A 12,287-nucleotide genomic window follows, 5' to 3' on the forward strand; every position below is an offset into this window, starting at 1 on the left:
GTAGGGTAAAACTTATGAATCAACTTAAAGGAAATCTCTTTAATTTTGTTTGTCAAGAAAAACCTTTGTGGTAAAATCCAAACTTTTTTCCATTCAATATCTGTTACAAAATTGGCCCAATAAAATATGGCTGATGGAACAGAGACCATTGCATCCTGAAAGAGAGATCTTATTTTGGTATTTATAGACTTATGAGAGGAAAAGCAAACATTGCCAAGAGAAGAATGTAACACATCCGGGGGAGTGACCTGTAGTGGAGCACTGTGGGAGCATCTGTGTAACATAGACAGACCAGATGGGATGGCATCGAACACTATTGAGAATTCTTTAGGCGTTATCGGTACATTGTATCTCCTGAGGAACTCAGAGTAATTATAAAAGAGTCCATCTTCTCTATATAACTGACTAACCAAGATTATTCCATTATTAAACCAGTTATTTAAAAAAAGAGTTTTATTTTTATAAATAATATTGCAGTTATTCCAAATAAAACAGTTTTGTGGAGAGAAATTGTGTTTGTAAATCAGCGCCCATGCCAAAAGAATTTGTTGATGAAAGTGGTATTTTTGGAATACTATAATTGCAGAGCAGTAGGAAGTTAAGGCCTCCTAAATTAGAGAACACATGATAAGAGACCGCACGCTTGAAGTATGCATTTTGAGTGTGATTACGTCACCGCCACGCGACGACGGCTGTCCCAATTTGAAGTTTACTTCAAATGCGTACTCCAAATGCACCGTCAATTTCCCCAAATATCAAACGTGGTCCGTGTCACTACCCGATCCGTACCGGAAACCCGATCGGTACCCCGCATGCGCGAAAGGTGTCTACTTCTGATCGAAGCGTTTTACGATAGTTACGGGTCAGAGTATCTGTTAAGATGTTAAGAATAACAAGTATCTCTTAAAATGTTTCCGATAATGAAACATTTAATAGAATGTAGACAAAAACAAAAAAATAAAAAGATAGTGACAGATCGGGGCTCCCGATCCTTACTGCGCATGTGTAAAGTCGGACCGTACAGCGCATGTGCTAGGGTTTTCTTCTTCTTCTGTTCGTTTAATGGCAGTTTACTCCCCAGTGTACGAGGATACCGCCACCTGCTGACCGAGCGAATGAACCCTATTGTAAACTGAATTAGCGTCATTACAAACGTGTGTTAAATTTGATTTAGTGATAATCGAGTGTGTTTATGCTTGTCTGTGTGGAGAGGATTGTTGGAAAAGTGATGATAATGTCCGCTATCACTGTCAATTGCCAGTAAACACTTCATCTGGCTGCTGAATCTTCGCGTGACATATTATAAAGTCTGTATTATTAACTCTGTCATTAGGCACCATTCTTCTTATTTTACGGCGCTGTTGTTCAATCGGGGAACGCTCTCTGTTGAGGAGAAAAGCATGAATTTCTTTGTATACGGATTATCCATTGTTTAAATGTCCCGGTAGTCGAAAAGGAGGCAGAGCTGCTGAGAAACGCTAGGAGCTAACTGGGCGCTAACCGTATCATTCAAATATATATATTTTTTTATTTGTATAAATTAACAATTACAGCGCATATCTTACAAATCAAAAAGATATGTACAAGTATAAATATAGGTGGTTAAGAACAAAGCAGCCATCGAACAAAGAACAAAAGAACAGTATAGGTCAGAAATAACATAAAGCAGCATACAAGTACATTAAATGACCTTCCATATAAAGTAAAAAACAAAGAAATCAAAAATACGCACACACAGTCTAGCTACATCAGTTGAAAAGCAGCATCAAAAATTCCAGTAAGGTGTGAGCTTTATTTAAGTTACACTTGTCTAATGAAGCCTTCAATAGAAGGACTTCATTTTTAAAGTCAGCAAAAATCGGAGTAATTTTCAAGAAGCGACATTTATGAATAAAAATATTTGCAACTATAAATAAGTTCTTAATCCCAAATTCTATTTTCTGTTTGCAGGCCAAATCGAATTACTTGAAAGGTTAGAGAAGGGCAGTCAATATTTTTAGAGGTTAACCAGTTCTGAAAAGCATCCCAAAAAGATCTGGAACTTTCACATGAATAAAAAAGGTGCTCTGTAGTCTAAATATCAGTGTTGCAAAAAGTGCATGCGTTCGTATCTATATTGAATTTCTTGTGAAGATAGTCCTTGGATGGGTATATGGCATTTAAGATTTTAAAGTGATTTTCTTTTGCTTTTGGTGAAATTGGAAAAGAAAGATACTTAGTCAAAAACCTCGAATTATAATCTTTAAACAGATATTTTCTTTTTAATTGAGAAGGAAAAAGTTGTTTGGTTAGAATTGTCCTTAAAAATGTAATATTGCATGTCTTTCCTTTTAAATTGACGATCATCAATAATTAAGGACGGTTCACGAATTATAGAGGAAGAATAGGTTAAACTGGCTTTAGCCATCTGAATCATTGCAGGGGGAATGGCTTTCACAACTTTAATGAATTTACTTTGAGTACATGATAAGCCATAATTATCTTAATATACATTGCCGTCATTGTCTAAAAGGTGTAAAACGGTCCAAATTCCATGATCCCTCCAATCCTTATAAAAGATGGATTTTCTTTTTTATCAATATACATCTGTTGTTCCAAATCGAATTTGTATTTGGAGAAAAATTATGCTTGTAAATCATTTTCCAGTACTGGAGAACCTGTTTATGAAAATTGGATAATTTAATTGGTAATTTGGAAATTTCTAAGTCACACTTTAAGAGAAATTCAATGCCACCAAGCGTTACTTTGGGGAAATAAAACCAAATACTGTTTGAGTTATTTATGAAAGACTGCAACCATTTGAGTTTGATGGAACCATCCACTGCTCAAAATCAATCGCATTCAAACCTCCTTCTTCAAATGATTTCACTTCATCGTTTTTCCTAATATAATGTTGCTTGTTTCTCCAAATGTAATTAAAGTGAATTTGATTTATATTATTGATTAGTCTATTGGAAACATATAAGCATTTGATGGAAAAATCAGTCGAGAGATACCTTCTGTTTTAGTAAGCAAGACGCATCCAAAGATGGAGAGGTCTCTTTGTAACCAGCTGATTTGGATCTTTTTAGATTTCTGGGTAATATGCTCAAAATTTAGATTTTCTCTATTATTTGTATTCTTTGAGATTATAATACCCAAATATTTAATTTCAGTTTTTATAGCTATGTTAAGAGAGATATTGGGTTTACAATCATGAATAGTTAATAATTCGCATTTTCTAATATTCAGGTACAAACCAGAGGCCTTTGAAAATAGTGAAATTTCATTTAGTGTAAGAGGAACCTGTGACATGTTCTTTAAAAACAGTGTAGTATCATCTGCTAATTGACTTATGATCAATGGGGCTCCCATCAAATTCAGTGGTTGAATATTTGGATTGTGTTTCATGAAAATAGCTAAAAGTTCCGTTACAATAATGAAAAGTAACGGAGAAGCTGGACACCCCTGACGGATTCCTCGACTGATGTTAAATCTTTTAGTCGTTCCAAAAGGTAAAGAAATAGAACTATTGATGTCAGAGTATAATAAAGAAATTAAATCTATGAATTTTTTTTACCAAAATACTGTAAAGCTTTTAAAATGAAAGGATGTTCGACCGTATCAAATGCTTTATAAAAGTCTACAAAAAGAATCACACCATCATCTTCAATTAAGTGATTATAATCCAGTAGATCTAAAACCAATCTAATATTATTGTGGATAGAACGATTTTTAAGGAACCCAGATTGTGTTTCACTAATAATCTGATCTAAGCTGTCCTTTAATCCGTTTGCAATAACATGAGCAAGAATTTTATAATCTGTATTCAATAGAGTAATTTGTCGTAGATTATCGATTAGTCTTTTATCTTTACCAGGTTTGGGAATAAGGGAGATAAGACCCTGTTTCATTGCCGTTGCTAATGTTTCATTACTAATGATTTCCTTAATAGTTTTGAAGAAAAATTATTTTATTTCTTTCCAGAAGAATTTATAAAAGATGGCAGTCAAGCCATCCCAACCAGGAGCTTTGTCCATTTTCAGTTTGTTTAAGGCTTGATCTAAGTCATCCAGTGATATATCAGAATCACAAATTTCTCTGAATACAGAATCGATTTTTGGAATATAAGGTTCAATCTGATCAAAAACGACAAAAGGGATTTCTTATCAGCCTCCGATATAAACTGTCTATTACAATAGCTATTTATATTGTAAAGTAATTTACTTTCAGATTCCTTTTGTTGTCTACTTTTCATTTTACTAAACGTAATTGAAAATTCTCTAACTTTAAATTAAAAAAATTCCCATCCGTGTGTGTAAGTACCAATTGTTCCATCATTGCAAATTTCATGGAGGTCTTTAACCATCTTAACATACTCATCATCAATTAACAGATCTGCATTGAATTTCCAGTAGTCTTTTTTTAAATTGTGTTTTATTTTCAGGGTTAAGTTTAAGAGTAATAATACTGTGATCTGTCAATGGGGCTGCTGAGATGGAAACATGTGAAACATATCTATATAGTAAAGTCGAGCCCAACCACAGATCTAATCTGGACATATTATCTCCCACCATCAACATCTCCCACCCCATGCAGCAGACTGTGACAGCACTGAGCAGCTCCTTCAGTGGGAGACTGCGGCACCCACGGTGTGGGACGGAGAGATTTCGCAGGTCTTTCCTCCCCACTGCTGTCAGACTCCATAATAAAGACTTTAACTGATCAAGCACACACATCCATACATATGCAATAATACTAAGTGCAATAATCCTTTCTGTCATCGTTGTATTTTTACTCAGTTGTATATAGTATTTGTATTTGTATTCTATTTTTATCTTATTGTATATTTATTTTATTTTATTCTACTGTATATAGTATTTTATTTTATTCTATTCTGTACAGTTGTGTACTGTATTTATTCTTATTGTATTCTAATTTTTGCCTCATAACTTTTGCACTGTCCACTTCCTGCTGTGACAAAACAAATTTCCCACGTGTGGGACTAATAAAGGTTATCTTATCTTATTACCATTTGGTTTAATCCAAGAGAATTGAGTAACTCCAGGCTTTTTCTCTCTCCGTATATCACTTAAATTGTTTGAATCAATGAACTTTGTTAGAATTGGATTCCACTGATTAATACTGTATCTAGGAGGATTTCTATCCTGCCATTCATTTGGAACAAGATTAAAGTCACCGCCTAGTAATACATGGTCTGTGTGGTATAAAAGTTTATACTCGGAAAGGACATCTGTTATTTTTTCCAGCATGAGCTTATTTAGAGTTACAGAGGAGTACCCATAAACATTTACTAGAATCACAAATGAACCATCAATATTCAATACAACTGCCAGCCAGTGTCCTGAATTATCAGCCTGAAAAGTCACAACCTTCCCTGGACATCGGTAGAAACAGAGAGCTACTCCAGCAGAGTGGTTGGATCCGTGGCTGAAGAGGATTTTTTCACCCCACTGATTTGACCAGAAGGTGGCATCAGCGTCACTTGAATGAGTTTCTTGTAGTAAGGCGCAATTCGCTTTTAGCCCTTTGATAAACAAAAACATTGCTTTTCTTTTAACGTTATCCCTGAGACCTCTAACACTCAACGACACAAAGGATAAAAATGTGCGTAGGACAAAAAAAAACCAGAGTTCAAAATATTAAGAATATCAAACTTGAATATATACAAAAAAGAAAAATTTAGTTTACTTTCCTGTTTAGGGAAAGGTGAAAGAACAGCGGTGCCGGCACCTCCTATCCCATTCAAAACTGTCAAACGTCCCTCTTTATGTAGAGTTCAGAGAATAAGTAAAAATGCATTTTTACTTATTCTCTGAACTCTACATAAACTCAGTCAGACTCATAAACTCAGTCTGCTTCTTGCTATCTAAAATATAACAGGACACTGGCGTAAATTCTCGACCGTCTCATACTTCTGTTAAATCAGTTTTCTGTTTGACGTTTATTCAGCTGTGTGAAAATCCCGGAGGAACCCACCCGGGGGATTAATAAAGTTTTATCTAATCTAATCTAATAACTTTAATCTCAGCCAAACCGATTTACTCATGAACAAATAAAACACTGAAAAAATCCCAACAATAACATTTTTAGGTTGTCTAAGTGACTTATATATTACGTTTAACCTGAGTAGCGAAACTCCGCGTGATCTGAAAATGTTGTGCCGTTTTCGGTGGCTTCAGTGACCCTCGAGCTCCCGGCTTGCTATCGAGCTGGTGGGTAGCTGATGCTCCGAAAACGTCGAAGCACTTTTGCAAATATGCGATATCTTGATAAACCTAGCAGATATTTGATGTTTACACAGCTAGTTTCTCGCCTGAAAATATGTTAAAAGTTTATTTTGTGACCTAGAAAGATTAGTAAGAGTAATTTTAAAACTTAGTAGCGGCCGCCATTATTGGAAACTGGAGTTTGGCTATGAATTCTGGGATATGGTAAGACACGAAGGACACACCCGACCCATCCTTCAAATTCGGGGAAAAGGAGTCATTTGTCGGCTGCATTCGGAGGAGTCTACGAATTTGGACAGCCTTCGGCGCGTCGCTGTGACATAATCGGTCTACAAATGCGGCCTCAGGAGGATGCAACCCATGACTTTGGACACGACCAATGTCCGGTGCACGCTTCGTGGTCCCATATATCCCACAATCCATAGCGCAGCGGTGGGTGTGGATAATTTTGCTGCAAAATACGGCAGAAGGCAGAAGGGAGCGGCCGAAGATTGAACTGTCAAAAGTAAGTACTGAATATGATGTCACTTATGTGCGAATCTTTAATAATGAAGAACATTAAAACATTACTGTTGGCCACATGTCCGCAAAGTTATGTGACATTAGCAGTGTTGGGAAGGTTACTTTTAAAATGTATTCCACTAAAGATTACAGAATACATGCCCCAAAATGTATTCAGTTACGTTACTCAATGAGAGTAACGTATTCTGAATACTTTGGATTACTTAATATATTATCATGCTTTTTACAACTGCATGAATGTACTGTTGCTGTGTGATTCATTACTATTACTGAAGGTCCTCGGCTCCGAACCGTAGTAAAGGGACCTCTGGCTAATACGTCGGTTCCGTGTCGGGCTCATAGCCAAAAAATAGAGACAGAGAGAGGTGTTGAAAGGCTGCTCCAACGGAACTTATTGTTTCGGAGGAAAACATGAACACAGTGTACAGTCGAGTCTTAATAGCTTACTTACAACTGGGCTCGTCAGGCACTCTTCTTGGCTGCAGTGGTTATTATTGTTTCTGCCCGGTCACAGCTCGTACTTTTCCACTCACATTTTCCTCCCTCCTCACGCTCACGGACACATAACAGGTATGGCAGTCCATTCTCCCTGCAGCACGGACTACACTGCCATAAGGCTACATTCTTTAGGCTTATTAGCTTAGCACAACAACAACAACAACAAAAAAGCGCTCTCTCACCCAGGAAACACACAGTCGCAGAGAGAACGCGTCACCATGGCAACCGTAACGCTGCCGCCTGGAACAACAGAACATAGCTGTCAAACAAAACCCAAACAGTCCTGACCCGCCACAATATGAAACAGGAAAATACCGCCGTGTAATCCATTTATTTCAACAAAGTAACTGTATTCTGAATACCACCTTTTTAAACGGTAACTGTAACGGAATACAGTTACTCATATTTTGTATTTTAAATACGTAACGGCGGTACATGTATTCCGTTACTCCCCAACACTGGACATTAGTGATGTTTGTACTACGTCAGCGTTAACTTGGTTTTAAAGCCTCTACTCTGCCCAGTTTGACCCATTTAGCAGAAGTCAGCCTGTTTAAGGCTCTGATATCTATTCTGTATGACCTAAAGCAGTTATGACATGGTCTGATTTTCTCACCCAATAAAGGAATATTTAATACATCAGTCTACTCTTCATTCTATCAGAAACAGTTATCACAGCTCGTACATTTTGTTTTTACACATATATGTAAGCATTGAGCCAAATGTAGTAATGCCAACATATTAAAAGAACAATATTTGTCTCATATATAATACATCTATATACACACTGTCAAAGATACTTGTCTTTGAGTGAAGATTTAAGGTGATAGGAAATATAAATAAATGCAACTTGAATCTTTGACCTAGAGTTCAAGCTCACTGCTGTAATATATATCATAATAATCTGACAATATATATAATATTGTCCATATTATACAGTATTTACATTACCACAGTGAGATGATTTTAGTCTCATGAACAACATTAGCTAATTGTTATTTACTAACTAATCTTGAAATGACTGTTCAGTGCAGAAATGAAGCCCAACAATCATGTTTTACAGTCCCGTGGTCTCAGCCTCAGATACTCAACTAATCACAGTGATGTCATGACAAAAATGAATGACCAACAAAACATTTTTTTCTCCTTCATTTCTGTCAAACAATGCTGTATGTAACATTTCTCGCGGTTAGTATCATGGTTGCTAGGCAACCTGAACAGCATGACGAAGGCTAGACCGTCTCATTTCACAAGCCTCTCACTTCCGCATTTCTCGTACTTATAGTACGCACCGTACGTAGTAAACATAGTGCGCGTACTTCAAGCGTGCCGACCCTGAATTGGGACACAGCCGTGGTTTGCGACACATGTGGCAAAAAAGTGCTCCAAGAGTGAGGTGTTGTGGCCATACTAGGGTGACATTCAAAAGACCTGTTTGGGGGGGGGGGTCAAAATTCAGAGGCTGCTTCCACCTGAGGACCCGGCCTTTGCAGTCTAAAGAAAGCCGGGTAGTGCATCACAGGCTCCCTCGGTGGAGTGAAACTCTGTCGTCTGCTCCTTGCTATCTAAAATATAACCGGGTGCTGGCGTAAACTCTTCTGTTTAATCATTTTCTGTTTGATGTTTATTCAGCTGTGTGAAAACCCCGGAGGAACCCTCCTGAGGGATTAATAAAGTTAAATTTAATCTAATCTAATAACTTTAATCTCCGCCAAACCGATTTAATCACAAACAAATAAAACACTGAAAAAGCCAAACAATAACATTTTTAAGTTATCAAAGTGACTTATATATCCTGTTTAACCCGAGTAGCAAAAGACCGCGGGGGTTTGAAAATGATGTGTCGGTCGGCTCAGATATTTGACGTTTACACAGCTACATTCTCACCTGAAAATATGTTAAAAGTTTTTTTTGCGACCCAGAAAGAGAAATAAGAGTAATATTAAAACTAAGTCGCTGCCGTCATTGCTGGAAACTGGAATTGGTTGGGCCGCACTATGAATTCTGCGATATGGTTTTTCAATTTTGTTGTCCGGGTGGAAAATCTGGAGAAATTCGGGAGAATCGTGCCTCCGGGATTCTCCCAGAAAAATCTGGAGGGCTGGCATGTATGTAATTGAAATAGCCACTACAGTGAACATCAAAACGATGAAAAAATATTGCCGTAAACAGTTTATTTTGCGACACCATGAAATAAACGATAGCATAAAATGAAACGATAGATGTTTTTATATCGTCATCCGATATATATGGTTATATCGAACAGCCCTACTGAATAATGGATCGAATCGATATGGGACCTTTTGAATCAGAATCGAATCCATTCTAGAAATCAGTGATGATACCCAGCCCTATTAACAAGCTAACGTGTTGACGCAGTGCAGCCCCTGTGGGGCTAACTTGAGCTAACTTGCTAACGGAGAGTTGCCGTGTTAATGCGGTTATGACACACACACACACACACAATTTAGTTGACTCTGCAATGAAAGCTGAGTTTGACAGGCTTAAAATCCTATTTTTGCACCAAAATGGGGGATTCCCATAGAACTGGCATATGCTGGCATAAAAAACAAAACAAAACAAGAAGACAACCTCACAATAAAAGGCTGAGGATTCTTCATTCGTGGAGGGACTTGTTGATTTGAACAGACTGTGGAGACTGTCCCTCTTGCCTTTGCCTCCCGTGAGATGTTTAGATGAATAGTGTTCTACTGGTGTTAGTAGTATTACTTGAGTTGTTTGTTATGTTTGTTTAAAATCACTCTATTGCCTAGTGAGTTGTTTCACTAACGGTTTTCAGTTGTGTTAATAAACCTTATGTTTTTCTTTTTATCTAACCCCCTAGTCTCTGGGCTCGTTTATGTTACGTCCACTGTCGCCTAGCAGAGCCGGGTCGTAACAATACCTGTTGCTTAACATAACCCGTGTGTGTGTTTGTGTGTTTGTGTACGTGTGTGCGTTAAAAATATCTGTTTATGCTGAAAAATTCACCAGATATTATTTGAGTGACACTTCTTGCCAGATGACTGACCTCTTGCCAGTGGTGGTGGTGCATGGAGGGGCAGGGTTTGTCCCAAAGGAGCGGATGGAACTGTCCATTTCAGGGGTTTGTGCAGCAGTGCGGACAGGGTACGCTATCCTCAAGGGAGGGGGCAGCAGCATGGATGCTGTGGTGGAGGCTGTGAGCCAGATGGAGAATAACCCTGCCTTCAATGCAGGTAATGGAGAAACTCAGAATTTTATTAAATATTTTCACTTACTATATATATGTATGTATATGAATATATATATATGTATGTATATGAATGAATGAATGACACTATGAACAGAGAGAAATGAATATATTACCTTTTTTGTTTTTTTGGACACTGAGATGGTGTAAGAAAATTTTAAATATTGGGTTGCACAAGGAATCAAATTCAATTGGTTAAAAAAAACACTGCACAAAAAAATATGACCAATATACCACACAAATTTTTCTTATTTGATTTTATATATTTCACTGATGTTGTGGTATCTCTTTTGTGAAAGTAAAGCAGTCAATAAGAATTTGTTGGGATGAGAAGAAACAAACAGTTTAGCTGTTGAGTAAACCTGCTGCGTGTAGCTCTGATCACCTAAGAGACACCAACAGGCCATATGTCACTGCAGGACACTAAAGATTCTTGGAGCTGCATCATTTCTCAATTCATATTTTAGGCTGTGGGTCAGTGCTGAACATCAAAGGAGAGGTGGAGATGGATGCTATCGTGATGGATGGCAAAACACTGGCAAGCGGAGCAGTGTCCGCAGTACGCAACATAGCTAACCCCATCCAGCTAGCAAGACTTGTTATGGACAAGGTATGCATGTTTCTCCTGACTGAACTGCAGGAACTGTGTGGAATCATGCATGTGTGGAGACCGCTGTGGATTTTTATCTGAAAATACATAATGGACACCTACAGGACCTTTCTCCCTTCATCAGCACCTTTATCTATCAATGTAGCTAAAGGTGCTGATTACAGCCTGTTTACAGCTGTAGCTATGATTCCTTCTTCTGATAAGAACAAAATTCTATATGCTTGAACTGAAACCGTTAGTATAGTCTGGACGAAGCACAGTATTTCAAATGTGCTCTGTAACTTTTTACAGTGTGAACTTTGATCTTTGCTTCAGACCAGTCACGCGTATCTGACAGCCGAAGGTGCTAATCAGTTTGCTCGATCCATGGGGATTGAGGAGGTCCCCCAGGAGTCCCTCATCACTGAGTATTCCCGCATGCGCTGGAGGAAGAACCTTGCACCTGATGCCAACCCTGTGGAGTGCCAAATGTGAGACACAACAGTTTTAAGCTTGCTAGCATTATTTATTTTCATTTTTTAAAGTAATATGAAATGAAATGACCCCTTTTAGTATGTAACCGATCAATAGACATCTCTGCCGTGCACGCACTGATCCATAAGCTCACTGTGTTGCATAATGTGGACTCTGACTTCCTTCACTCACGTCTCTTAGTGTAGATAAAGGGAGGAAGAAACGAGTCTTTGCAGGACTTACACAAACCCAGAAAGATGTTATCTCACTTTGAATTTAAAAAAAAGACTGAAAAGGAATATTTGGCAACTAATTGGGTAAATTAACAGCGGGTCAGCAAAATGATTGGGTATTTAAAAAACAAACATCTTAGAGAAGCAGAGCTTTTCCAGTCCTTTTTACCAGTCTGTAGAAAACTGCATAGACGTTGGTGTTGAGCAGTTAAACAAGAGTACCTAATGAAGTGGCCGCTGAGTGTATTTGACACACGGAGAGGAAAAAGCAAAACAGAACAAAATAGAACTAGAGCTCTCAGATATGTTCTGCTGCTCTGCTCTCTTTTGTAGGGGGAAGGCAGGCACAGTTGGTGCAGTAGCAGTTGACTTAGAGGGCAACTTAGCCTGTGCAACTTCCACTGGTGGGATGCTGAACAAGATGGAAGGTCGGGTGGGTGACACCCCCATCATAGGTCAGTTCACACATGCCTGGTAATTATTTACATGCAGTTGTAATCGTTTTTGTG

The 12,287-nt window shown here is 37.9% G+C and overlaps 1 protein-coding gene across 3 annotated transcripts in view; it reads left to right on the forward strand.

Moving 5' to 3' along the window:
* The window catches only part of asrgl1 (asparaginase and isoaspartyl peptidase 1), a 29,377-nt gene that overhangs the window by 13,964 nt on the left and 3,126 nt on the right, over nucleotides 1-12,287 (forward strand). For 2 of the 3 annotated variants that reach the window (XM_026189819.1, XM_026189818.1), the window contains 4 exons: nucleotides 10,273-10,468; nucleotides 10,950-11,092; nucleotides 11,408-11,562; nucleotides 12,112-12,233. In XM_026189819.1, coding sequence (XP_026045604.1) covers nucleotides 10,273-10,468; nucleotides 10,950-11,092; nucleotides 11,408-11,562; nucleotides 12,112-12,233 — 616 coding nt within the window. Of the gene's footprint in view, nucleotides 1-10,244; nucleotides 10,469-10,949; nucleotides 11,093-11,407; nucleotides 11,563-12,111; nucleotides 12,234-12,287 lie in introns of all 3 variants that reach the window. The other variant, XM_026189817.1, reaches the window with a different exon arrangement.

This window comes from Astatotilapia calliptera, chromosome 13 (assembly GCF_900246225.1).
Source record: "Astatotilapia calliptera chromosome 13, fAstCal1.2, whole genome shotgun sequence".
Taxonomy (NCBI): Eukaryota; Metazoa; Chordata; class Actinopteri; order Cichliformes; family Cichlidae; genus Astatotilapia; species Astatotilapia calliptera.